Source organism: Colias eurytheme, chromosome 14 (genome assembly GCF_061535395.1).
Source record: "Colias eurytheme isolate Ceu_HAF_F1 chromosome 14, ilColEury1 Martin Lab GWU primary, whole genome shotgun sequence".
Classification (NCBI taxonomy): Eukaryota; Metazoa; Arthropoda; class Insecta; order Lepidoptera; family Pieridae; genus Colias; species Colias eurytheme.
Genome location: NC_142993.1, coordinates 5,480,016 through 5,507,613, shown reverse-complemented (window position 1 = coordinate 5,507,613; position 27,598 = coordinate 5,480,016). Strand labels below are relative to the sequence as shown.

The window sequence follows — 27,598 nt, the reverse complement described above, 5'->3', positions numbered from 1 at the left end:
ATTAATGAACCTCATTGTTCGACCATTTGTTGGATCGATAGATATGAGTTATCACTTATCAGTAAATACGCCAATGAAATGAATAGATGTATTAAATAGGTACCATCAAACGAATTGCCTATTGCATTCAGTATTTATTGTACGTTGTTACAAGTCAAATTAAAAATTGTTAGCATTTTCCAGTTATATTGTAACGCAGATCGTACTACTGTTTTTAATTATTATAATAGTTAATTCTGATGTGGTGACCAGTGGTGAATCGAGTACTTTCAGGGTGTGAAGAAGAACTATGTTTGTAAACAAAATTGTCAAAGTTAAATTTCCTGACCAAGACCTGGACGACTATGTTCTCGAAGTTAGTACTTGCCACTATCCTCTCCTGTAAGTATAAGTTTTATTTGATATGTTTTAAATAAAATCAAGTTTACTTCCAGAATTCTGTCCTCAAAAGTAAGCTACAAAGTAAAATCGACGCCCTTTCCATAATGGGCAAAGAATTAGATAAATGTTGTATGGAACGAGATAAGTACAAAATTTTAGTTGAGCAATTAAAAAGCAAGAAAGATGTTATGCATGATTTGGACTATAAAATAAATATGCCTGACAGATATGCACCAACAAATACTATCAGTGGAGGAGAGATACTGGCCAAAATCAAAGAACATAATAACATATTAAAGCTAGAGGTAACATTTTTCAGATCTTTAAAATCTATGAAGGGTCACATACTTTCTATAGAAATACATTTAGTTACCTATTTAACCATAGCAATACCTATTTTGTTGACAAACTGTTTACAGGACCATTCAAATTTTCTATTAATTTTATGAATATCAAAATAATATGTTGTATTATATTTTCAGGTAGAGACATTAAGGAGTAAATTGGATGAGGCTACAGGTGACATAGTCGCACTGAGAAAACAACTACAGAAAAATATGTTAACCAATGTTACAAGTGATCACAAGAAATCATCATGTGAAGACACATATTCCATTTTAGATTATGAACATTTAGTTCAGGAGCTTGAGAAAATACAAAAAAAGGTTATTTAAATACATATTACCTTGCAATGAAATAATTTAAAATCTGTACCATATTTTTCACAAGAAAGCTTGACTTTATTTAGGCCCTGTCTTGCATAAATATCAGTCAGTTTAGTATTACAATAAAGTAAATTAATAACTTTTTATATCATTTAGTACAAGCAAATTCAAATGGATTATCGGGCTACCTTAGATGAAAAGGAAGAATTGGTGTCTGACCGAGATTATTACAAAACCAAAGTGCAAAGATTGAACCATCAAATAAGCTTTCTTCTTACAAATAGAATAAAAAATTCATCAGATGGTGATGATAATTCTCCTAAACCCATTGTTGATATTGATGCAATGGTTATGGAAAATAAATACCTGAATGAAAGGATTGCTCAACTTCAAATTGAAAAGGAATTAGTAAAACGAACACTGACTAAATATAAAGTAAGAATATACTATGTGTTAAAATATGCAATATATTAATATGAAATTTATTTTAAAGGTTTCATATTGAGATTTTTATTTCAGAGTTTACTTGATGGTAGGAGCAAAAATGACACATTGAATTTTAGAAAAGGATTTGCTGATGTTATGACCCAGAAGCAAGGTATGTCGTGAATATTTTTTTTATGATAACATTTATTAAACATATAGGTACCTATAAAAAAGCATATTTTTATAGGTATATAATATATTATAAATTATTTGCAGTTCGGGAATATCTTAACATAAATTCAAAGTCTGGCCTTAAAAGATCTTCAGTGACAGAATTAAAATCACTATGCTTGGGTTTGTTTGAAGCATTGAATGACAAATCTATTGCATTACAGCACCAGAGGAAAACCAACCAGTAAGTAATATTTATAAAGCTTTTTTTGTCGCACTAATATTGATTGTAGTGATAATGATGATGTGATCTAATGTACTTTTTCAGAATTTTAGCAAATCGAATATCAGAATTAGAGAAAACAATGGAAAGTTGGTGTAATGGCCAAAAATGTATCCCTATATTTCCATCACAGATACTTATGGAGGAATTTCTTAATGACTCTGCTTCTATTAAATCTGACGAATCTAAAGATAAATCAGAAAGGGAACAAAATAATACTAACAAAGCTAATCATTCTGATAGTGATGATAGTAGTAGCGCAAAAGATGCTATTTGCGACAATAGTAGCAGTGAAAGAAGTATTTCAAAAGTTATTCTTCCAGAAGAACTTGAACTGTTAGTGAAAGAGGCTCTTGCAGAAATGAAATCTGCAGACTGAAAATACATCATATATATTCTAAGAAATGCATGCACACAAAAATAAAATGTAACTAAGTAATATATCCATATAGAAAAAGGATTCATTCCATCATAGGTAATTAATTTTACCAGAGCTTTAATTTTTACCAAAGATATATGTATAATTTCAAGACAAATATAGTGTTTTTTAGTTTTAAACTTTATATCATCTAGTCATTGTTATGTAAATATTATTTCGATTTTATTTATGTTGTATTAATAATTATTAATCCAAAAATAAAACTTCAGTTAAACATTCAGTCTTTTATTTACATTTAATAAAATTGAAACAAAAATATTGAACCTCTTAGTTGTAAGTTTTATGTTTTAAAAATAATTGTATTATTAATCAAATTACATTCCTGCAAAATCTACAAATTAAAAAAAGACGTGTGGCACTCGGGGACTGCCGCGGTAAAGCTATTGCATGCTATGCCTTCAAGACACACCTCCGCGCCCGTCAAAGTGGGGAGCGTGAAGTTTTTTCGTTACGGAATTTCTCGATTCGGTCCCCGCGCTCAAGGCCCGCGATAGAAGCTATGCAATAGCTTAATATTGCTAGGTACTTCTTGATTCATTGTTATAATTAAACGTGATACACTGCAGTTATACATTTATATTTAATATATTAATTAATAATTAATAGCCCTATACAATTGGATATGATTAATTAGTACATATTTAATATATCCTAAATTGATACATTTAAAATCTACACATAGTGTACGATTTCGAATTTTATAATAATCTATTCTACCGGCTTTGGTAGATCATGACACGATACATAATTATGTGCAAGCCTCATGCTATCCAATATAATTGTTATCAATGAAACGTCAAACATTTAATAATATTACAGTGGCCTTTTATATTTTTCATAATGGTAATTTATGCATAAATAAACAAGTATGAACCTGGAATAATGGTGTAAGTACCATTGAGCTATTATTACTACGTAGTAAAAGTAGGTATCTCAATGGTAAATACTTACTTACTTATTTTTATAAAAAATGCAGTTTGATAATAAAAATCAATACAAGGAACTATTTCCAAACAACTACTTATAGCAAATCAAATAATACATTATTTATCTTTAAATTAGCAAATTATAAAAATATAATTTTATCGCGTATCCTGCCAAACGTATGAAAATAGAATTTTAGCATGATAATATAATATTACAATTCTTATAATCAGGCTTAATAAATAAACTATACCTATGATTGATTTTAAATCGAATTTAGATCCGATATAAATGAATTTTCACTGTTTTATCTCATACTAGCAATGCCCTGCGGTTTCACCCGCATAGATAGCGATATCGTTACAGTGAAAAGTCTACTATAGGTCGGACTATAGGTTTAATTTTTAATCACATGAAAATCACCTTTACCCCGTCCCGCACTACGGCCTTTTTTTTTGTTTTAGTGGGGAAATCTTTCATAGATACCCTCGGCCTCCGGGGGAGGGGCCGTGGGTTATGTCGGATTCCTACCGACCAAAACCCCACTGTGTTCCGTCAAGACGCATATTGGTAGAATTCCTCCGTGACCCCCGCACTACGGCCTGCTCGAACAGTATACCTACTATTTTCTGTAGATTGACACTTTAAAAAATTGGTTATATCTTTTGAATGGAATATCCAATTCTTTTCATTTAAAAAGTATTTTGCTGGTATTGAAACAGTCTATAGTAAAACATCATTTAATGGGATAAGGATTAATATATGTGTATGGATAACATGGTTTGATTACTGTCGGCACTTCTATTTACTTTGAAAACGTAAAAAAGTTGTTGTAGTAACTTAACTACTGAAGATGGACATATGGTATCGCGGACTTTCTTGTAGATATTGATTCATTCTATAATATCGTAGAACATTTTTTTGTTCTATCTTCAATAGATTCCGCAGCGCACGCGATGACAGAAGTTTTATTGAGGATTTTTTTACACCTTGGGTTACATTATTGCATTTTAGGTAAGGATCTCTAATTTTTTTGAAAATGCAATATAGCCTATGTTGCTCAGTAAAGATGCAGCTTTCTAATGGTGAAAGAATTTTTGAAATCGGTCCAGTAGTTTATGCGTGAAAACCATACATACATACATACATACTTACATACATACTTACAAACTTTTCCTCTTTATAATATTAGTATAGATTACCTATTTACAATAGTAGGTATTATAACAAAACTATATTTTGGTAACTTATAATGAAATTAAGTTTCTAATGTTCTTGGCTCTTAATTTGGTGGAATAGTTAACATTAGAATACCTACATGAACTTATGAAATTCAGAATATAACAGTCTTGTTTTTTACAATTTTGATGCTTTCTGTTTTAAATGGAATATAATAAATTGAATCATTGAAATCATATTGTAAAAGCTTATGACTACTCTTCCACTAGCATATTTTATAAAAAGAAGAAATTATTTTAAATAGCAACCTGGAATAAAAAAAAAGTCAAGTAAATATATAAGCCAATCAAATCGCCTCTTTTAAGACCTGTTCAAACTACAGCGGTATCCGCTACCGCCGTGGGTAGCGGTATCCCGATGGGCACGCGATTAAATCTCTTACGTAGTATATATTAGAGACTCTAATCGTGTACCGATAGGCTGTTCGCTATTGTACTCGGATAATACTATTATAGTAGAGCCATTTTAATAGGCAACATTTGACAGTTCAACAAAATTCAACAATGTAACCTAGTAACGACGACATTGAATAACATGATATTTCGTTTTGTTAGAACTGCACATTTGCTTAACTTTTTTCAAATACGATTACATATTTATAATAATAATGACCGATACAAGTAATTTTAAGATTTCATTTTACTGATAAACCATTCTAAACATAATAAACAATTTCTGAATTAAAGAACTGACGTCGCTACAATTTTGTGTCAATAAACCTTTTTTCTTTTTAATCCATCAGTCCTCGGAATCACAGACACAATAGAAAATCTATTGTGTCGCGCCCCGATCGGGGCTTACGGTGGTCAATGGGTTAAATACCAGAGACGTTACTCTAAAAATCGAAATCTGACATCTAGAATCGAATGCATTGATTACTTCTGAATAAAAATCATCTTATATTAATAAATGTGTTTCAAGTTCGATTGACAAATGTTTCAAGTCAGTATCGATTAATTCACTTTAATCGATGTTTTTAAGCAGTTTACCTCTCTTCAAAGATAAAATTGATAGACGTCAAATGTTGCCTATTAAATTGGCTCAACTATAACTGTTGAAGGAATCTCATACCAAAATCATGTTATTCTGGCCTAAGTCCTATCTTATTCAAATGAAAGCCATAGCCAGACGACAGTTGTAATGGTCGGTTTATAAATGTCAGCTTGGATATGTTCTGTTTAGGTTATCTGTCAGTTGAAATGACATTTTAAGAAAATATACGTAAAAAAGTGTTTAATTTATTCTATATGGAATAATAAGTGGTAAAACCGGTCATTAATTACATGAAACATCATTATTTTAAGCCAAAGTTGTATAATGCGATACTAGCGCAGCGGAATGATGTCCCAAAGCCGCTGCGTCACTGCGTTGTCTCGCACACGCAGTCGCGCCTTTCACTAACTTCGATAATAACGCGCGATAGGACTTTTCAGAGTACCGTTCGTAGGATTCTAGACCTTCTTGCAGTTTTAGTATGAGACTGTCGTAATTTTTTCGAACTACCTCCAGTATCTGAAAAATATTGTTTCTGTTAGTCCATGCCTAAAGTAATGTTTAACTTCGAGTTATTTTGCCATCATTAATAGAAAATTCGACTAGTGAATAAAGAGTTTTTGTGTTTTTTTTTGTTCAATATTGTTGACCTATCTTACTACAGTTGCAAACTAGTCAGTGCCTAAAGGTAACATTTAAAGTTATTAAAGACTTTTTAATGTTAAAAGTTGTAAGACTTATTTTATTAAAATTAAAAATAGTTATGTACCTGATCTTCAGTTGGCGTAGATAGGTGTTGCGAAGTCAGCCAAGTCTCGATTTTAGCGGAGAAGTGTTGTATGATAGCGCGAACATTCACCATACAGTTCGCTAGACGTAGCGCTTCTGCTTTATATTCCCCGTCTCCAGTCGAATATCTTAGCGCTATAATGCATAAAAGGAAGTTTTAACAAAATTTATATATAACTTAAAACTTAAAAGGTATGGATAATATAGTTTATTATGCATACCTGATATGAGCAAAAATTTACAAAATAAGAAAAAAGAACCATTTCCAATCCTATATGATTACATAACTATTCTAATACATATACGAAGCTATAAAACATAAAAGACGAAACAAACATTACCCATAAAGAAAAGGTTATCAAAAACTTGATGCATCCTGATGAGCTCATAATATAGTTGATCGTAAGACGCTGGCGTGGGCAGGAACGTGTCTCCAAATGTAATAAATAGATTGAAAATATTCACTACCTGCAAATAAATACAACTTATTAATAATAATTATTTGAACTGATAGAAGTAGTGTTTATGTACTCAAGGAATACTTTCTATATTGAAGTTGCAGTTACAATATACACGTTCTTTATGAAGACATCGAATTACATTTTTCTGCATATTTGTTATCTATTATTAGCCATTTAAGTGACATATGTGTTTTAAAGTGAAACTTTTATTACATCGTCTCAAACTTTTTGGTCTGTGTAGCGCATGTCGCGTGTATCGCGGCTGCCGAGTAGGTATACCTACTCGGCAGCCGACCGTCACGCGACATGCGCTACACAAAGCAGTGTTCGGAACCGTTCGAACAGTTTCACTTTTACCGTGGTTTCATAAAACCACACAACATTTTTTATTATTTTTGTTTCAAATAAAATCTTAAAATTTTCCATATCGACCCTAACTTAACACTAACCTGCTGCGCCATCAAGAAAATATTATGCCTCCTCAACAGCGTAGTTTCGTTAGTAACAAGGAACTTCAATAGCGCAATAAGTGCCGCCCACAAAGGCCGCCAGTCACGCGCCAAACGCACCCTACATCGTTTCTGATAACTTAGTACCCTTTGTAACACGCCTATACACACTTCGTATAATTCACCCGGGAACTTCTTTAGTAGGTGACACATCATAAATTCTACGAGCAAATCTGAAAAATGAACATAATTGGATATGTTTTTTCTGCTATGAAATCAATTACCATTGATGAAGATTGTTAAAAGAAGTGGTCTCAAAACTGATCCTTGGGTGACCCTTTTCATTTTCTTAGAGTTAAATCTATAAATTGTAGTATTGACATGGAAATGTTTCACTTGTTAGAAAATATAAAATTAGATTTACCTATTAAAGTAGAAGCTAATGGCTGCGAGGGAGGCTCTTCAAGTACGATTTTTCTATGACGCATTGGCAGTCTGTACAACTGGACCTGTTCAAAAAAATTTATTGAGAAAATATATTTTTTTAAACAGCAAAATATTAAGAATTATTTATGTACTGACTTTGAATGTAAGATTTTGGTCGTGCATGATAGAATTTGCGAATTGTTCTTCGACAATGCACGTAAGTGTGATGAAGCAAAGGCTGCACTTGTTGATGCTCGCTTCTGTTCGTGTGTCCGCCATTACTATTGAACTGAAAATACATATTAACAATTTAAATATAGTTGATAGATAAATATTGAAGCAATTAGAAAACTTAGAAATTTCATTCAGTGTGACATAATGTACATACCAATACTGGAAGAAAGTAACTAATAAATTCGTTGGCTGCTCATTGTCTATCAGTGCTTGGATTTGGGCTAAATTTGGAGGACTCTGAAAAGTAATCATATAAGTTAGCTAGGAACATAAAACTGCCAGAGTAGAATAAATTCGATTGCAGAGAAGCATTTCCAAGTAACAGTTAAATACATTCAATTATATAACTAACTAGCTGCGCTTCACAGTTTCACCTGCGTGGCTCCGCTCCTATTGGTCTCTTAGCGTAATGATATATAGCCCATAGCTTTCCTCGATAAATGGTCTATCTAACAAACTTTTATTATATCAGAATAGATAACATTATATTATTAGAGCATAAATTTATAAAGAATAGAAAAAATTCGATCACGAGGCGGGACTCGAACCCGCATCCTTTCGCATCCGCCCCGGAATGGCGCGAAAGGATGCGGGTTCGAGTCCCGCCTCGTGATCTAATTTTTTCTATTCTTTATAAATTTATATTTAAAAAGCATTTGAATGCCATAAAACCAAAAATATAAATTCATTATTAGAGCAGTTGGAGCAAAACTAACCTGGTGCGGAGGTAAAGTTGCAGGTGGTGAGGGTGGTGCTGATGATGCAGCAGCTGACGAGGAATGAGCTAAAGTCGTCATGAAGTTGCGATTTAAATGAGCTGCTTCGTATAGTGCTAACAGCATACCTTCTTCCCCACCACTAAAAACAACATTTTTAAAGTGAAACTTTTATTACATCGTCTCAAACTTTTTGGTCTGTGTAGCGCATGTCGCGTGACGGTCGGCTGCCGAGTAGGTATAAAGCAGTGTTCGGAACCGTACGATAAAGTTTCACTTTTACCGTGGTTTCATAAAACCACACAACATTTTTTGTCACTTAATTAAGAATATTTTAAGAATTTAACTTTTGAAACTCTCTGTGCGATGTATAGACCTGTATATCTGTATGTAACCAACCCACTTTAACAGACAAATATAATTTAAACTTTGTACACTTATCAAGGATCAGTGATAATATAATAACTTCATAAGCTTATCTTAATACTTAGTGTGTTATAAGTTATTTTTATAACTATATTAATTACATTGCAAAAAACTTCTAATTAAATTGTTTTATTAACCACAATACCTATTTCTTTGTCCCCGAAAAACAGGCTGAGTGTCATCATTTGTAAGGAATATGCCTCCCACCATACTTGTGAGTGAACTAAGCCAACCTCCACTGTTTGTCTGCATACCACCAAAAGTTGACATTACATAATCATTCAACGAAGCTGTTATAACTTGGCCATATCTGAAATGTATACTTTAGTTTCAGATATTATAAATAGCAACACGGGTCAGGAAATATATCAATTAAATATCTTATTGAAATTTATTCAATTGCAAATTATTGAACATTATATATAGTAATAATGGACAACTTGATGATTGCAGTCCCTCATCTCAAAATATTTTTTTGAAGTGAAACTTCTTTATCGGGGTTGGAAAAAAATTTAGTGTAACATTTTTTCGTTACGCGCGACATTTTTCCGTTACGCGCCATCTTTTTCTTATCCCTACCACGCGTGATTCGACGTATTTCTGTAAAGTTACATATAGTAAATTATTTTTTGAAAAATAAGGTCATAAAGAAGTTTCACTTCTTACGTGTGTAGGTACACTAGTGCACGCACACATTCTTATTTTATACTTACTGGTTACAAAATGTATGTGGATTATTGCAATTGTGAAAATTATTAATAAAATCTTACCCATTGAGAGCTAGCTCATCATCCAGTATTGATAATTTAACCACATATGGATTGGCAGATTCTTGTTTCTTATAATTAACAAGGAACATTAGAAGGAGTACAACATCATAACCTACAAAAATGAATGAAAACAATACAAATAATCCTTTTAACAAAATCACCCTCCTTTTAACAAAATGGTAGTTGTTAGGAAGGAAATGATAGATTTTAATTAGAATTATTTGAATATAATTTAAATTTACAATAAAAGTAATTATAATAAATGTTATACATTTATTTCATTGTTTATTAAAGGATTTTACTAACTATGACTATTGAAGTGAAACTTCTTTATCGGGGTTGGACAAAAATTTAGTGTAACATTTTTGCGTTACGCCGTATGCGTGACATTTTTGCGTTACGCCGTATGCGTGACATTTTTGCGTTACGCCGTACGCGTGACATTTTTGCGTTACGCCATACTCGTGACATTTTTAAGGTCATAAAGAAGTTTCACTTCTTACGTGTGTACTCTAGTAGACACATACATTTTTTTATTCAATTATTTTATTACTATACTCACCATGCTGTTGGCGTTCAGTAGAAGTACACAGTAAGTGTATCAATGGTTCAAACAGTGAATTCATCATCAGATATTCCACCAGTGGATTATCATCAATATTGTCAATACCGGTTGCTATTATTAGCAGTAATTTGAGAACCATTGACTTTAAACTGTCTGGAACATCACCTGTAATAAAACAAAGTGTAATTAATGAAAATTGGATGAAATTAATTAAAAAAAGCTTTATTAAAAGAAATTAAAGCAAGTTAAAATTAATGGGAAATATATTTTTCATTTAGTTAATATAAAAGTACTGCTACAAATACATCAACAATTTATCATAATTTTTTTTACTTAGGAACCTATTAATTTTTATTTCTGTGAGAAATATTTAATAATATTTAATTGCAATAGTAATGTACAAAATTTTACATTGAATGGCTTCAATTTAAAAGAAAATTGCATAAAATATTTCAATCTTTGCAGACTTGTTGGATTCTAATCTGAATGTGATTTTAGTTCTTACCTGATAGCACAGAATTACAGTGTTCCAAAAGCTTTTGCATCTTAGCATTAGGGTTCTCTGTTCCCAACAGTATGAGTTTTATATTTATATTTGAATCCTGTGCAAGTCTTTGGTACATAGTAGTGAGTAAAGCACTAAAAGTCTGCAGTGCATACACTAACCTGTGAATAGTACATCGTTACATTATTAAGGAAGCATAAAATTGTATACAGTATAGGAATGACAAACAATATTTTCAACAAACAAAAAACAAATATTCAACATATCAAAAAGTACCATGTTAAATGCCAGCTACCAGCAGAATAGCCTTGTTTATTAATACGTAATGCACTCTTATCTTATAGTCTCCTAGATAGAAGTCTTATAAATACAGCATACCTGATATGGTGCTCTTGTCCTAACATTTCAATACACTGAATAACAAGTAAATTGATATTATCTTTCATGTTTAATAACTGCTCTGGACTTAATTTCTGTATTTCTGCTTCCAATTGCGGAATCTTCGGCTTCAATAGAAAAAACTCATCCCAAAATGTGGGATTATCACTTGTAAGGTCCTCTCCTCTGAAGAAAGATTCATAAATCTGAACAACCTTCTCCTTTAGGTGTCTTTTGGATCCAGAACCACTCCTTTTTCTTGTAGCCATTATAGTAGGGGGTGTAAGTACTGTTTATTAATAATATTACGGTAACCTTAAAATTTATCCACTTAAACACTTGATTTTAGTTGTTTAATTATGGAAAAACTAATTGTGAAAGCAACCGTTTTATTTATTTTTTTAATCAACTGGAAATATATATGTTGAATATTCCTATATATTGCTTGTATATTAATAAAGTTATTAATATTTATATTTTACATGGAAGTGAACATTGAACGTCACTGATCAGCCGTCAATGACAGTTGACACTTGACACATTACCGCAATGTCATTTGTCAATTGTCATTTCGTGCTTGTCGCGACGTGAATGGGCTACTACTAACCTCATCCTATAAAAATATTTTAAAACTGTATTGTCTATGATCCATATAGTCTGTAATTCTTATCTGTATCTGTATTCTGTGTAGTCTGTGACAGCAGTGTGGCGGATGGTCGACTTTCATTTTAATTGTGTGCCAATTTTGTTTTGTTACTTGTTTATTATTACTTTAATTGAAACATCTTGAAAATAATTGTGTTAACATTAGTATCGCTCTCACCATGAAATCTAAACGACGTCATCATGACTCCTCTGACGAATCTGAAGAATCGGATGTAAGTGAAAAGTCGAGTAGTTCGTCTGATAGCGAAAGCGATGTTTCCTCAGTATCTGATCACCGGCATAAAAAGAAAAAGAAGAGAGCAGATTCCTCAGAATCTGAAAGTGACTCTGATGATCAAAAAAGAGCTAAGAAACGAAAACATAAGAAAAAGAAGAGGAAGCATGGTAAAAAGAAGCGTCGATCCGAATCTGAACAACATGAGTCTGATGACAACATATCAATTAGTGAGGGTGAAATATCTGTAAAGAAGAAAAGGAAACATAAGCATAAGCATTCTAAACGAGGACACGGGTCATCTGAGGAGGAAGGTAAAACCATATCGATCTAGATTCTAGTCACATGCAAAATAAATAAAATGTATTGTTAATGTTTAAAAAATGTTTTAGAGCATGTCAGTGTTGAACGTCGTTTACACAGCGTTGTGAAGGAACGTCGTGCCGATTCTGAAGAACATCGACCTTCTAGAACATACTATCAGTAAGGCACATTTTGATATTTTAAGTTAATAAATCAAAATGAATATATTATTCATAGCTTAATAATTTATGATTATATAGGAAAGAGTACCCACAATCTGGTGGCAATGAATATGACAGGGAAAGTGAAGTTGAGAGGTTTTATCGGGGCTCTAGTAAGGATCGTAGACAGCATTACCAGGATAATTACTATCCTGAGCCAGAGCGTGGTGAAAGGTTAGAACCTAGTACAGTTTAGCATTAACTTAATTCCATATAACATCATGGAAGAAACATTGAATAGGCGTGTCATATATTTATTGCATCATCTAATAAATTTATGAAACAGACCCTTAAATGACTAAATTAATAAATTATCCTATTGAATATCAATAACTCCTTGGATATCCTTTACAAAATACTTGCTAATACATTGTAGCTTTATTCATTTTGTACAAAAAAGCAAGAATAAATATTACATTTTTAAGTATTATTAGGTAGAAAGTGGATGTAGTATTAAAAGGCAGTTCTTATTTCTCTAAACAATTTTTTAGATATCCACCACAACAGGAAAGGTTTGATAGGAATAGAGATAAATATGGTCAGAGTAGTCAATACAATGAGTATAATCAAAGACCAAGGGAGTATGAACAGTACAAAAGGTTGGTGTAGTTAATATTCTTTTTAATTCTATAAATATCTTCATGATAATAACCACGTGTCATATAGTTTTGTTTAAATTTCAACTGAACTCAATTTTATTTTACTCTATATACCTAGTTGTAATAGTTCTTATCAATTTGTAAATAATTTTATGGAATGTTTATGTATGAGAGAAGTTTGATAGTTCAGCCCCCCTATGCAAGTGGCTTTCTGTTAGCGTAGCGTTCAATAGAATAGACTACGAATGTATGAGATTGACGTAAGCTGTAGATAAACGTATCTTAGCCACTTGCATAGGGGGGCTGGAATTGTGGTATTCTTACATAAGTATGTAAAAAAGTATGTATATTTTATATTACAAAAAATTAAATAGTAAAAGGTAAAATATTTTTAGGAATCAACGCTATGATGACCACAGACCAGATGAAGGTTACCAAAAACGCAGAAATGAACCCTACGTAAGGGATGACCCAAGAGGTAAATTAAAAATATTTAAAAGGGGGTTTTTCTATATTAATAATAATGTTGTTTTTTTATCGTTTCTGTGTGTTTTAAGCAATGATTTTGTAGCAAATGTTTTCCTCATGTTGTAAAATAAAATAGCACAAGGTTACATAGATAAGGTTTCTGTTTCTTAAAATTGAACTCAGTTTTAACAATTATTATAATCAATGATTGACCACTTAATATCCTATTCAAAGTGATAGTTTAATATTATAGGTAATAAGTATAAGCAGTATGGTGAGAGAGGTCCTATGAGGAGGGAATTTCCGGACGAAAGGGAGTATCATCAAAGGTAAGGTATATTTTTTAAATATTAAGATTTAATTTCAATTCATTTTGTATTCATCATAAATTTCTTCAGAATGTGTTTTGTTAGCATTTTACGTGTATTCTTTTAGTATTTTATTATTTTTTACATTTTATGTTAAGTCATTACTTTATGTCTCTTGTGATTTAATATCACATATCTGTGCTTATTCACTTGTTGTTTATTTGCCTATGTGTTTATAGCACATAGGAAATATTTTTAATTTTTATAAATATCATTTTCATTGCAACTATTTATTTAATATACATATTTTATAGATCATTCTTATAACAGATTATATTTTTATACAGGCGAGGTCCTCCTGAACCAGTACCATTCCGAGAAAGGGAATACCCTGAGAAGCGTGAGAGATTCCCTGAAGAAACACGCTCATCAGACAGGTAATACATCATTACAATCTTTCCTCTTTTTCTCTATAAATCATATTGGTGCTACAAACTAAGAAAATGTTAAAAATTGATTATCAAAAGAAACTTGTTGACACATTAAATATGCATATTCTATATTTCTCTCGTAACTGTGTCGCAAATCTGTAACGTGTATCTGTACCGCGTCGTTAAACAACTGTATTTGTTTTTACAGTGACATCTCTACAGAAAATTATAATGAGTGCAGACAGAATGTATTACTGTTACAAAGATATTTTAAAATTTTCACCATTAATAGTAACAGCTCTAGGCGGCTATGAAACATTATTGTTACGTTCGTTCAGAAAGCATACGCACATATCTGAGTATTTAGATTTATGGATATGTATAAGAGTTGAATGTTGTTTTGAATTGCCAACATGGCCCTTCGTTTTTTTACATTTTGCTACCACTGTTAATGAAAAAAAAAAATATATTTATTATATCAAATGAAGTAATCACCAAAGGACTTATTACAGTCTTAAAAATATTTATGTTAGCCTATGCAATGATTGCAGAAAATAAAGAATAAGGAAGAAAAAATATTCATGGAAATTAATTCATTTACGGAGAAAAAGGATTATCAAAGTTTGAATGTGGAAAATTGATAAACCATGTTGTTACTTCCATTGACTGAGAATATTTTACTGCAAATTTTTCTTTTCGAAGACGCGAATTTTGTAGGAGATAAATTACGATAAAAAAAATTATTTGAAAACAAATGTATATGGCAAGAATAGATGGACAGAATAAGGTCAGAGAATAGAAAAGTATTATTATATTTGATCAGCGGATGCCGCTCTCTTTTTTTCCACAATACAATAGTTGTTTAACAATGTTGCAACATAGTTGCGAGATTAATCATTTTTCAATTATAATGAGGCACTTAAAAGCAATGTCAGAATTGATTAAAAATGTGCACGCAATCGAAGCATTGATACCATTACGTAAAACCTAGAAGTACATACTAAGCTTTGGAATTTAATTATGAAAGCTAAGAGGCTAGAAGACTTATGTTTGAATATTGTGAACACTATTCAATACACCAAGACAAATGACTACCATAAAGCTTATGATATTCGACTTCAAAGAGAAACTCAAACAGCCTTCGTTAATTGGCTAATCAGATATGCTTCATTATTTGAACTACTATTGTAATAAGAGATATCCACGAATGGATGAAATCAGTAGGTATGTTTAAAATGAACCTGAATCATCGTTATTTGAAATCTGAATGGTAAGTGTATAAGGAGTGTCAAACTACCTCGTGTGAAGATGTTTTTGATGTTTACGTTAAATATTTTATTTAAAATGTATTTATTAGGCATTTATAAACGTTTTTTCCATTTACTTTGAAGTACTATTAAAACGGTTTAAAAAATGTTATGCCGATGAAGAAATAGTACGTTTTTATTTAATGAAATAAAATTCGTTTATTTTCTTTATGGACAACATATGATTGGAAATTTGTCGTTTAAAAAATTCTAAATGTTACATCGCTTGTTCTGAATATAAGTGACCAATTCATGGGAAAATTATGATTGTGTTTCAATCGCAGGAGCAGAGACGTCCGCCGCGAAAGGTTGGGAAGGCCCGAAAAACCCATAGCACAAGAAAGGTACGCATTTATTTTTCTATTTATTATAATGACTAAAGATATATTGAAAGTTACTGTTATATCTAATACTAGCTGCTCGTCCCGGCTAGGGCTCCGTCCGGATTGAACCGGGATGAAAACATCATAAATTATAGCCTATGTTCATTGTTCATCAGGGAAAATGTGGGATTCTACTGGTAAAATATTTTTTTAAATCAGTCCAGTAATCCGAAAAGGAGCCTATTCAATTCAAACAAACAATTTTCAAATCTTGCCTCTAATATTTATCTAATATTTTTAATTCTCGTGTCGCGATGTTTCTAATTAAAATCCAGACACACATCACCATCCACCGACACAGCTTTACCAATTCTAATGAAATTTTGTGTGCATAACGGTTAGGTCTGCGAATCGGACAACTTCTATTTTTCATACCATAAATTATAAGAGAAAGTCAAAACAGCGTTTGCCGGGATAGTTCGTTAGCTCTATATTATTATATCTCGGTAATGAGACGACGAATTATGAGTGGGTATAAAGAAAAATTACCAATCTTCTATTAGACGTGTAATATTCAAGACCAAATCTAAAACATAAAATATACATTGTATATATCAAATTATATGATATTTTCGGGGATTCTGTTTGATCAAAAACATAAAATATTAAAATTGACTCGATAAAAAAAATCGCGTTACCTCTAATTTTCACCTCCGTGAAGTTGGCACCACACTTTGAAGTTAGAAAAATTTTAAAGGTTGTTCCAGGTTGTTCTAGGTTTGTTCTACATTGTTCCAGAATTTCATACAGCTGAGATTAAAAATTTTCGAGAAAAGTCAAAAAAACCGATTTTAGAGCTGGCACCGCACTTTTAAGATATCAACTTCTCTTTGGTTTTTTACGAATTATGTGGGAAATAAATTTTTTTCGGACGCGATATTTTGGAACAATATAGAACAAACCTAGAACAACTCAGAACAACCGCCAGAATCGTGATATCTTAAAAGTGCGGTGCCAGCTCTAAAATTTTTTGACTTTTCTCGAAAAGTTTTAATCTCAGCTGTATGAAATTCTGGAACAATGTAGAACAAACCTAGAACAACCTGGAACAACCTTTAAAATTTTTCTAACTTCAAAGTGTGGTGCCAACTTCCCGGAGGCCTAATTTTCACACTTTTACGATTTCTACTTGACATGATTTTTTTTTGATAAAACGTTAGGTAACTTCGTGATTTTTTTTATCGAGTCAATTATAATATTTTATGTTTTAATATCATCTGGTTCATATATATTTTATTTTTTAGATTTGTTCTTAAATATCACATGTATCATCTAATAGAAGATTGGTAATTTTGCTTAACCTCTCCCCTCTCTTTGATTGCAACAAGGTAACACAATACCTATTTGTAGTTCTTAATTACTTGTACATGTATTTACATATATGTAGATCTAAATTGCAATAAATTTCCATTTTACTGCATTTGATTAACATAATTGATTAATTGGATCATTAATTAGCAAGGTTTTTACATTTTTGTACACATGCCAAAGTAATTACATCATGACGTAACTTCATCTTGAACTTGTTAAGTTATCCTCGGCTGCGCATGCATGAGCAAAGAAAATTCCAAATGGATATGAGATGTTTGTCCATTGCAAAAAGTTAATAGTAAAAGTGGCCTATTATGAGGCTATTTTTAACCAATCTTTCTAGCTTCCTAACAATCTCCAGACGCATGCAAAAAAACATTAAATAAAACTAGTGTCGCACTAGTTTTATGAAAATGAAATAATAACAAACAAACACACTGTATTTATAATAGGGATAGTAACGATTTATTATATTAGTTGGCAGAATAAGGACGATCTCAAGAAATAATCGTAACATCCTTCATAGAGTTTCCACGGTTTTCAGGGAATATTCCAGAAGCCCAGAAGAACGGTACAAGGAAAAGAGAAGAGTGGAGCATAAAGAAGAGAGAGGGGATCGCGATAGAGACACCTACAGGGAAAGGGGAGATCGCAGGCGGGAGTACAGTAGAGATAGACACAGGTCGAGCAACGATGCTCGTGCCGATAGAGGGCTAAGGGAGAGAAAGAGCAGGTGAGAGATAGAAAGATAAATAAAACGTTCAGAAAATTTATTTATATTTTGATATTGACTACAAAGTGTTGTATAGTTAGACTTTACTTATTATATTTGGTCATTTAATAAATTCCTTTCAGGTTTGCTGATGCAGACGAAAAGAAAGACTACAGCTGGGGCAAGACAGAAGTGAAGAAGGAAGGAAGTCAAACAGGAGAGAAGGAGAAACCTAACTTTGGTTTATCGGGCAAACTGACTGCTGACGCTAACACTGTCAACGGTGTCGTTATTAAATACACTGAGCCGGATGACGCTAAACAACCGAAAAGACGTTGGAGGTATGTTAATACGTATATATTTTTGCGTATTATTTGCAAAAAAATGTTTTATTTTTAATAATGTACGCAACATACGTTCTAATGATTACGCACGCGTCGCAGGTTCTACCCGTTCAAGGGCGACAAGGCACTGCCGATCCTGTACATCCACCGGCAGTCGTCGTTCCTGATCGGGCGCGACAAGAAGGTGTGCGACATCCCGCTGGAGCACCCGTCCATCAGCAAGCAGCACGCCGCGCTGCAGTACCGCGCCGCGCCCTTCCAGCGCGCCGACGGGACCACCGGCCGCCGCGTGCGCCCCTACGTCATCGACCTGGGTGAGTGTGTGTGCGCCGCGCCCCCAGCGAGCAGCACGCCGCGCTGCAGTACCGCGCCGCGCCCTTCCAGCGCGCCGACGGGACCACCGGCCGCCGCGTGCGCCCCTACGTCATCGACCTGGGTGAGTGTGTGTGCGCCGCGCCCCCAGCGAGCAGCACGCCGCGCTGCAGTACCGCGCCGCGCCCTTCCAGCGCGCCGACGGGACCACCGGCCGCCGCGTGCGCCCCTACGTCATCGACCTGGGTGAGTGTGTGTGCGCCGCGCCCCCAGCGAGCAGCACGCCGCGCTGCAGTACCGCGCCGCGCCCTTCCAGCGCGCCGACGGGACCACCGGCCGCCGCGTGCGCCCCTACGTCATCGACCTGGGTGAGTGTGTGTGCGCCGCGCCCCCAGCGAGCAGCACGCCGCGCTGCAGTACCGCGCCGCGCCCTTCCAGCGCGCCGACGGGACCACCGGCCGCCGCGTGCGCCCCTACGTCATCGACCTGGGTGAGTGTGTGTGCGCCGCGCCCCCAGCGAGCAGCACGCCGCGCTGCAGTACCGCGCCGCGCCCTTCCAGCGCGCCGACGGGACCACCGGCCGCCGCGTGCGCCCCTACGTCATCGACCTGGGTGAGTGTGTGTGCGCCGCGCCCCCAGCGAGCAGCACGCCGCGCTGCAGTACCGCGCCGCGCCCTTCCAGCGCGCCGACGGGACCACCGGCCGCCGCGTGCGCCCCTACGTCATCGACCTGGGTGAGTGTGTGTGCGCCGCGCCCCCAGCGAGCAGCACGCCGCGCTGCAGTACCGCGCCGCGCCCTTCCAGCGCGCCGACGGGACCACCGGCCGCCGCGTGCGCCCCTACGTCATCGACCTGGGTGAGTGTGTGTGCGCCGCGCCCCCAGCGACCAGCCGCTAATGATTATGTATTCAACGTTACGTTTTATCGCGTTTAATCGCCTCGTTAGCCGCCACTCGCGTGCCGATTAAACGCACACGATGACGTGAACTTTATAAACGCCGGTGTAACGCTGCGTTTGCGCACGTTGTTTTTACGCGGCAGATGCACACGGCTGACATATACGGCATTCACGTGCGACGACTAAACGTGGCGTTTACACGCTGCGTTTTTTTAGATATGAGTTTAGACTAATAATATAAAAATATTCTGATAGTTCTTGGCAGGGTTGGAAAAAATCATGATTTTTTTAAAAAATCGAATAAAGCACGATTTATTGAAAAAATCCTAATTAATAATTACTTTTTTGATTTTTTGATTTTATTATTTAAGTACCTGTATTTTTGTGCAAAACGGAACGCACCGCGTGCCTAAAGAGACAGTACGGGGATTTCCCTTTAGTCTAACGTGCTATTGAATGTCAAACAAACTTTTTCCAGTGGTGAAGCAATTGTTTGGAGCGATAGCTTCTTCAGCTGCTGTAGAAAGAGTGTTTTCTACATTTGGAATTGTTGACCCTAGTTTTTAATTAAGATATCTTAATCTGTTTTATGTTAATTTCTGTGAAAGAAAGTAAAATTAAACCTTTTTGTTTTAATCATTGATTTTTTTTTAAAAATGATTTAATCGTGCCAACCCTGGTTCTTGGACACCCTTAAATTAATAATGATAATAACTAACATTTCTATTACAATACTAGATTTCCGCCCGCGGCTTCGTCAGCGTTTTCAAAGGAAAACCCGCATAGTTCCCGTTCCCGTGGGATTTCCGGGATAAAACCTACCCTATGTGTTAATCCAAGTTACCTTCTATATGTGTGCTAAATTTCATTGTAATCGGTTCAGTAGTATTTTTCCTGACGTATAGAAATTTTCCTGGCTTATCGAAATTTTCCTGTCTTATCGAAATTTTCCTGGCGTATTGAAATTTTCCTGACGTATAGAAATTTCCCTGCCTTATAGAAATTTTGCTGGCTTATAGAAATTTTCGAGACGCATAGAATTTTTCCTGACGTATAGAAATTTTCCTGGCTTATAGAATTTTTCCTGACGTATAGAAATTTTCCTGGCTTATAAAATTTTTCCTGAGGTATAGAAATTTTCCAGACTTACGGAAATTTTCCTGGCGTATTGAAATTTTCCTGACGTATAGAAATTTCCCTGCCTTATAGAAATTTTGCTGGCTTATAGAAATTTTCGAGACGCATAGAATTTTTCCTGACGTATAGAAATTTTCCTGGCTTATAGAATTTTTCCTGACGTATAGAAATTTTCCTGGCTTATAAAATTTTTCCTGAGGTATAGAAATTTTCCAGACTTACGGAAATTTTCCTGGCGTATAGAAATTTACCTTGTTTATAGAAATTTTCCTTTCTTATGGAAATTTTCCACCTTATAGAAATTTTCCCGACTTATAGAAATTTTCCTGACTTATGGAAATTTTTGCGGCAAAGAGAAATTTTCCTCACGTATACAAATTTTCCTGGCTTTTAGAATTTTTTCCTGACGTATAGATATTTTCCTGGCTTATATAAATTTTCCTGACGTATAGAAATTTTCCTGGCTTATATAAATTTTCCTGACGTATATAAATTTTCCTGGCGTATAGAAATATTCCTTTCGTATGGAAATTTTCCGGACTTGAAACATTTTCCTGACTTATATAAATTTTCCTTATCTATACATATAAATTTTCCCGACGTATAGAAATTTTCCTGACTTATCGCGGGCCTTGAGCGCGAGGACCGAATAGAGATATTCCGTAACGAAAAAAACGTATGGAATTCTACTGTGGGGCAGGGCTGCAGATATAGAAACTATATTTATCTTACAGAAAAGAGCCATTCGCTCTATATATAATTTACGTGCTCGGGACTCACTAAGAGATCATTTTAAGAATACTGGTATCCTTACTGTACCATCACAGTATATATTTAATAATATTTTGCATGTACACAAAAGCTCTGACTTACACACAAGAGTAGGAGATAGACACGATTATGGCACAAGGAACAAGAATAGAATTGAAATGCCATTTTTCCGATTAGCTAAAGTTAAAAATTCATTTATGGGTCAAGGTATACGCTTATACAATAGAATTCCTCATAATATTAAAGAGTTTAGTAGTACTAAATTTAAAACTTACATAAAAAATGTACTAGTTCAGAGAGCGTACTACAGTATTCAGGAATATATGGACGATAAAGACCCATGGAGGGTTGTCGCGTAAAAACCACAGGACAGTTCTTTGGCATATTATGTAGTTAGGTAGATATAAGTTACATATTATGTAAATTTATTGACATTATTTAAAAGAGCAACTATGGAGTTTCTTGCCGATTCTTCTCCATAGATACTGCTTTCCGAATCGGTGGTAAATGTTAAAATACTATGTAATGACGATTCGAAAGTGCTACTAAATAGTAGTCTAATTGAATAAATGAATGTTTGAGTTGAGTTTGAGTTTAGTATAGTTGGTTCTTTGATATACTGTTCCTCTTGCTATTTCGGTTAGAGTCCGGGCTGTCTGGCTGGCCGCAGTGGTTGCGTTTATTAGTGCGCATCTTATCTGCACAGGAAAATATCCTTAATTTAAAGTCATTTTTTAACTCGTAATTTTTAATCTTTTGCCTTTAGATAGATCCATGAGACATAATTTTTTTATTGCAAGACGTTTTTTTCGTTGTTAAATAGGTGCCAGACGCAATTTTTTATTTCAAAATCATTAAAATGTCATCGAAATAAGTGAAATTCCATCAACATGAGTCCCCGTGAAGGATATACTATGTATAATATTCATTTTACTATTTACAATTTTTTAGCAACAATCTACCATGGTGCCTCCTTTTCCCAACAAATCTCAAATAGGACGTTAATGTAAACTTGATAAAAACCAAATATCATCAAATTCATATTAATACCCAAAAGTGTAATAAATATGAAACCACCTATTAAGAATATTAGTTTACTAATTATTCAATATAAGTATTAAAAAAGGATAATATAATATAAGTAATAAAGTTATTACTTACCTTTTAAGCGGAATCATGTTGATGTAATTTCACTTATTTCGATGACATTTTAATGATTTTGAAATAAAAAATTGCGTATGGCACCTATTTAACAACGAAAAAAACGTCTTGCAATAACAAATTTATGTCTGATGGATCTATCTAAAGGCAAAAGATTAAAAATTACGCGTTAATAAATGACTTTAAATTACGGATATTTTCCTGTGCGCACTAATAAACGCAACCACTACCGCCAGCCAGACAGCGCGGACTCTAACCGAAATAGCAAGAGAAACAGTATATCAAAAACCCAACTATACTAAAATGACTTTTTTTAAAACGTTAATAGCTCCCGTACCAATTTAGCTTGGTTCAACCGAATGAGTCATGGCCTCCGTTTCAGTTTTAACGTTATAATATAATTTCAACGCAATATTTTTGAAGCAGTCGACGAAATCGCGACAAATAATTGTCAGAATTTTTACCTTTTTAAAGATTTTTTTTAAATAATTAATCGAACTATCCTTCTTGGTTAGTTTCCTCACCGAAAATACCTTATCAATTTCTGAAAGCACGTGTAAACACAAATATTTGAGGAATTTTTATGTATCTGCTTTAATTGCACTTTTCAATAATTGATTAAAAAAAAATACAGACAATAGTTTATTTACCCTTTTTAATTTTTAATTATTTTACACATAATACATTTTTGAACGCATGAATGTCAAACAATATTTAGCGTATTTGACAGGATTGACAACTAATAATTGACATGTACGAAAATCAAAATTATTTTTATATTTTGAAATTTAAATAGGTACACGATGTTATGAGCAAAGTTGATATTATGTTGTCGATTCAAAAGTCTTTATTTAATGCGTTCTTCAATTCGAGTGGAACTGAGAGTACAAATACCGTCAAATGTTTGACAGAAAGAAGTGCTCAACTTTTAGGGTGCACTCACACACATCAGTCACCGTCACGGCACGTCACCGGACAGGATTAAAAAAAAATATGTATCAATAGTTCTAGTATGACTCTGTTCCCACACGACAGTCGCCGGCACGAAATCTATCAGTGACGTCCCCGGTCAGGCACGTCAAATAATCTTTCCATACATGTATCATACTTTTATCCCCACTCACCCGGTGCCGTCACGTCTCAGTTCAGTCAGCGTCGTGCTACCGTCAATTGCTACATGTTCTCTAGCGTGACACACGTCTAATCACTCACTAACCTGATGTATGTGTTCAATGATTCAGTCAAACCGGCGACGTGACTGACGGACAACATGACGGTGACTGGTGTTTGTGGATACGACACAAACCGTCACCGATCAGTCATCGGTGACTTGACGGTGACTGATGTGTGTGAGTGCACCCTTATATGGGAAAATGGAATTGTCGTCTTAGAGCGTATACGCACTATGCGGTCAGCCGGACGGCTGACCGCAAGCACAATTATGTACGTAATATTCGTTTCTATGCGCACTGTGCGGTCTGCGGTAGCCGCATCGCAGTGCGCATAGAAATGAATATTACGTACATAATTGTGCTTGCGGTCAGCCGGACGGCTACCCGCATAGTGCGTATACGCTCTTACTCTATCGTTAGCAGTGCGCGCACGAGCAACTTTGTCTCCGCAACTATTTTGTCTCTCCCACCTATGGGCTAGTATGAAAGTGCGCGCACGTAGCGACGCAACTCCCCATACAAATTGATGGGAGAGACAAAATAGTTGCGGAGACAAAGTTGCTCGTGCGCGCTAGCTCTTACTCGCAATTTTCCTTATTTGCTCACCGTTTAGACCTACCCTGGACTACGACAAACATTTTAAAACTAAAATCAGCTCAATCGGCCCAGCCGTTGTCGAGTTTTAGCGAGACTAACGAACAGCAATTCATATTTATATACATATATAGACGAAAATCAAAATTATTTTTATATTTTGAAATTTAAATACACGATGTTATGAGCAAAGTTGATATTATGTTGTCGATTCAAAAGTCTTTATTTAATGCGTTCTTCAATTCGAGTGGAACTGAGAGTACAAATACCGTCAAATGTTTGACAGAAAGAAGTGCTCAACTTTTATATGGGAAAATGGAATTGTCGTCTTACTCTATCTTACTCGCAATTTTCCTTATTTGCTCACCGTTTAGACCTACCCTGGACTACGACAAACATTTTAAAACTAAAATCAGCTCAATCGGCCCAGCCGTTGTCGAGTTTTAGCGAGACTAACGAACAGCAATTCATTTTTATATATATAGATGTACAATATACATGGTTTACATCAATCAGAAATAAATGATTTTCTACATTAACATTTACAGATTCAGCGAATGGCACATTTGTAAACAACAAGAAGATTGAACCGCGTCGGTATGTGGAGCTGCTAGAGAGGGATGTCGTTAAATTTGGTTTCTCTCAACGCGAGTACGTGTTGCTACATGAAAATAGGTAAATTACTTTTTGTTCAGTATATTATTTAAATTTTATTGAAGTGAAATTTCTGTACATGTATACGTAATACCGTCACGTTACTCCATAAGGCGACGATTTTGGTATCTCTGAAATTTGCCAAAGAAGTTTCACTTCTAACACGTGTCGTCGGCGCTCACACACGCTCTTTTTTCAACTAGCATTGCACTAAAGAAAATTCCTCGATAATATCACTCTAACCTCCTACATCTCCAGACATAAAAATGTCATCATAAAATAGCTCCTTTGTGCAAATTTTTTTGATAATCGCACAAATGACAAAATACTAGCATCAAATTTAGTGTAATTAATATGTTCATTCAACTTTTTTGCCAGACCAGGATGTCATCCACAATTCCTTCAATTAAAAAAAAATTGGTTGTTTGTAAAGTAGGTTTACGATCGAGATGTTTACGTGATAACATAATGCAGTGGCAGCGCTCAAGATGAGACGGGAGATCGGTCCGTCTCTCTCTCGTTATACCTGCGATCGCGCTCGTGAGGTTTTGGTGTGACACAAGTTTCTGAACATGTCACCCGACTAAAACGATTTTAAAAACGTTATCACGTTAAAAACAATTTTCTCTCAACAGTAAGGATGACGCGCAAGACGACGACCAAGACGCCGCTCTACCGGTGGCCACTACTGACAAGATCAAGCAAGAGAAACGCGCCAAGGAAGAAGCTGCTGCTGACGGATAAACTAATTAAATGGGCCCTCTTCACAATGGGCAGCGTTGGCCCAACAAATGATCGTCAATGTTTGCCGCCATTTGGGCGATTATGAAAAAAACATTTAAAATGACGGCCGAACATACATTTCGGCGTTACACTATCGTAATTACCTCTACTCGCCCAACACTGCAAATTGTGAAGAGGGCCCGTTACGCAAATATATGGACAAATTATAATAGCTTTATCTCCTTCTGTCGTTTAGTTTTGTCGTAGAGTGAGAAAGATACATTGACACTTTTTAGTATAATTAATTGTCTCGGTTATCAACCACATCACGACAGAAAGAGATAGAGCTATAGGATAAATAAATTCAAACTATAACTAACATTTTTTTGTTCCTTTATCACCTGAAAATTCAGTTAATAAAGCCACTCTTTGGGAAAAAACGTTGTTATTGTTTATTGCATGACGTTGTTGATAAAAAAAAAATTGTAGATTCTAAGACAATAAATCTTTGACTTATTCCTAAGAAAACTGTTGCTTATTTAAGCGTTTTATCGATACTTTATTGTAAATTTAAGTACTCTTACTCGATTCTATCAGCTACAAGACTTTTTTACAATATCATGTCATCGTAGTTTCAAGTTTAAGCTACTTGCTTCCTTCCGATGATGCCTATAGCAATGAATACGTTTTTAAGGTGTTTATAGGTTTAAATCGTAAAGCATTGAGTTATTATCAAAAAGTGTTTTATTTAATTACTAAAACTTTATAAGAAGTATTTTCGTTCTTTTTCATTCTTTACCTTAATCTATAACGAACTAGTATCTGGGGCATTTCACGCCAAGCGGACACAGATTTCAGGGTCAGGTTTCAGATTTCGGTTATATTTTAGTATGTTACACCTGTATATATCCTCGGTATGTATACGAAAAATTTTTGCATTTAGGAGCTTAGTTTTCAAAATACAGGTGTTTGAAGATGTCAGTAAGCGCGAAGTATGGGGGACTTTGAATGTAATTATCAGTTCAAGAAAAGTAATGTTTAAATAAATTGATGACTGAATAATATACCCCATGAAATAAACCTTTTATGCTCATATTTCGAATTTCGAATTTATATTAAAATTCCTTAGAAAAATAAAAAAATATTTTTCTTTGTCATATTTTACAAACTTTGCGTATTTTTATTTTTTTTAAAGATCATTAAATAAATAGCTTATATTATGCTTAAACTTCATGCAAAGTTCTAGAGTGGTCATCGCAGAAGTTTAGAAGCTACATGTATTATAATGTCGAAGCGCGGCAATATCCCCATACTAGCGCCTAGCGCGACGCACTGCAATATTTAAAATATTATTAAATAAAATAAATTCTAGAAATTTGAATTCAATGAAGTGTCAACAGATAGGTCTTTAAAAATTGATTAGAAGTTTATAAATAAGTTTTATGCTAAAATAAATAATTGACGAGATATACGTATTCAAAGTCGTAAAAATGTCATATTACTTTACTGAATATTTTTTTTTTAAGAAAACTAAAGTAATATTTTCTTGCTTGTTATTTATCATTATAAAATCTTATTAAAACCTGAAACGGTGTTATTAACTAACTATAATGAGATAAATACTCCAGTACGGTAGGCTAACCAACTAAGCGCTAGTATGGGGATATTG

The 27,598-nt window shown here is 34.4% G+C and overlaps 3 protein-coding genes across 6 annotated transcripts; 2 read left to right on the top strand and 1 right to left on the bottom strand.

Moving 5' to 3' along the window:
* The first annotated feature begins 121 nt into the window (after window positions 1-121).
* LOC149902890 (coiled-coil domain-containing protein 149) lies at window positions 122-2,572 on the top strand. 2 transcript variants are annotated; one of them, XM_090109291.1, is made up of 7 exons: window positions 122-355; window positions 424-686; window positions 864-1,046; window positions 1,203-1,481; window positions 1,566-1,644; window positions 1,749-1,887; window positions 1,972-2,572. In XM_090109291.1, the coding sequence occupies exons 2-7, from the start codon at window positions 486-488 to the stop codon at window positions 2,303-2,305; spliced, it is 1,215 nt and encodes a 404-aa protein (XP_089965417.1). In that variant the 5' UTR covers window positions 122-355; window positions 424-485; the 3' UTR covers window positions 2,306-2,572. The 2 variants fall into 2 exon arrangements, with proteins under 2 accessions (XP_089965417.1, XP_089965416.1); XM_090109290.1 differs by having other exon boundaries at window positions 435-686; window positions 1,972-2,571.
* A 3,010-nt stretch (window positions 2,573-5,582) lies between these two features.
* On the bottom strand, window positions 5,583-11,742 carry LOC149902889 (armadillo-like helical domain-containing protein 3). Its single transcript, XM_090109289.1, has 13 exons — window positions 11,241-11,742; window positions 10,863-11,023; window positions 10,355-10,522; window positions 9,793-9,904; window positions 9,168-9,332; window positions 8,597-8,738; window positions 8,035-8,117; window positions 7,803-7,935; window positions 7,645-7,729; window positions 7,221-7,453; window positions 6,652-6,778; window positions 6,291-6,445; window positions 5,583-6,040 (listed from the first exon to the last, which is right to left on the bottom strand). Exons 1-13 carry the CDS (start codon window positions 11,507-11,509, stop codon window positions 5,828-5,830), a joined length of 2,046 nt encoding a protein of 681 aa, XP_089965415.1. The 5' UTR covers window positions 11,510-11,742; the 3' UTR covers window positions 5,583-5,827.
* A 198-nt stretch (window positions 11,743-11,940) lies between these two features.
* LOC149902888 (uncharacterized) lies at window positions 11,941-27,103 on the top strand. 3 transcript variants are annotated; one of them, XM_090109270.1, is made up of 13 exons: window positions 11,941-12,434; window positions 12,513-12,603; window positions 12,684-12,818; window positions 13,136-13,243; window positions 13,639-13,721; window positions 13,965-14,040; window positions 14,367-14,456; window positions 16,042-16,101; window positions 17,996-18,184; window positions 18,307-18,504; window positions 18,607-18,821; window positions 25,101-25,227; window positions 25,842-27,103. In XM_090109270.1, the coding sequence occupies exons 1-13, from the start codon at window positions 12,065-12,067 to the stop codon at window positions 25,948-25,950; spliced, it is 1,851 nt and encodes a 616-aa protein (XP_089965396.1). In that variant the 5' UTR covers window positions 11,941-12,064; the 3' UTR covers window positions 25,951-27,103. The 3 variants fall into 3 exon arrangements, with proteins under 3 accessions (XP_089965396.1, XP_089965394.1, XP_089965395.1); XM_090109268.1 differs by lacking the exons at window positions 25,101-25,227; window positions 25,842-27,103 and having other exon boundaries at window positions 18,607-19,084; XM_090109269.1 differs by lacking the exons at window positions 12,684-12,818; window positions 13,136-13,243; window positions 25,101-25,227; window positions 25,842-27,103 and having other exon boundaries at window positions 18,607-19,084.
* The last annotated feature ends 495 nt before the right edge of the window (window positions 27,104-27,598 follow it).

Excerpts from the sequence above, each read along its gene's own strand:
- LOC149902889 (XM_090109289.1), bottom strand. The coding sequence starts at position 11,509 with ATGGCTACAAGAAAAAGGAGTGGTTCTGGATCCAAAAGACACCTAAAG. Across the intron at positions 7,936-8,034 it reads GTTACTTTCTTCCAGTATTG|TTCAATAGTAATGGCGGACA; the intron begins GTATGTACATTA and ends ATGTATTTTCAG. Across the intron at positions 6,446-6,651 it reads TGATAACCTTTTCTTTATGG|CGCTAAGATATTCGACTGGA; the intron begins GTAATGTTTGTT and ends TATGCATTATAG.
- LOC149902890 (XM_090109290.1), top strand. The coding sequence starts at position 290 with ATGTTTGTAAACAAAATTGTCAAAGTTAAATTTCCTGACCAAGACCTG. Across the intron at positions 687-863 it reads ATAACATATTAAAGCTAGAG|GTAGAGACATTAAGGAGTAA; the intron begins GTAACATTTTTC and ends TTATATTTTCAG. Across the intron at positions 1,482-1,565 it reads GAACACTGACTAAATATAAA|AGTTTACTTGATGGTAGGAG; the intron begins GTAAGAATATAC and ends TTTTTATTTCAG.
- LOC149902888 (XM_090109268.1), top strand. The coding sequence starts at position 12,065 with ATGAAATCTAAACGACGTCATCATGACTCCTCTGACGAATCTGAAGAA. Across the intron at positions 12,435-12,512 it reads CGGGTCATCTGAGGAGGAAG|AGCATGTCAGTGTTGAACGT; the intron begins GTAAAACCATAT and ends AAAATGTTTTAG. Across the intron at positions 13,244-13,638 it reads GAGTATGAACAGTACAAAAG|GAATCAACGCTATGATGACC; the intron begins GTTGGTGTAGTT and ends AAATATTTTTAG.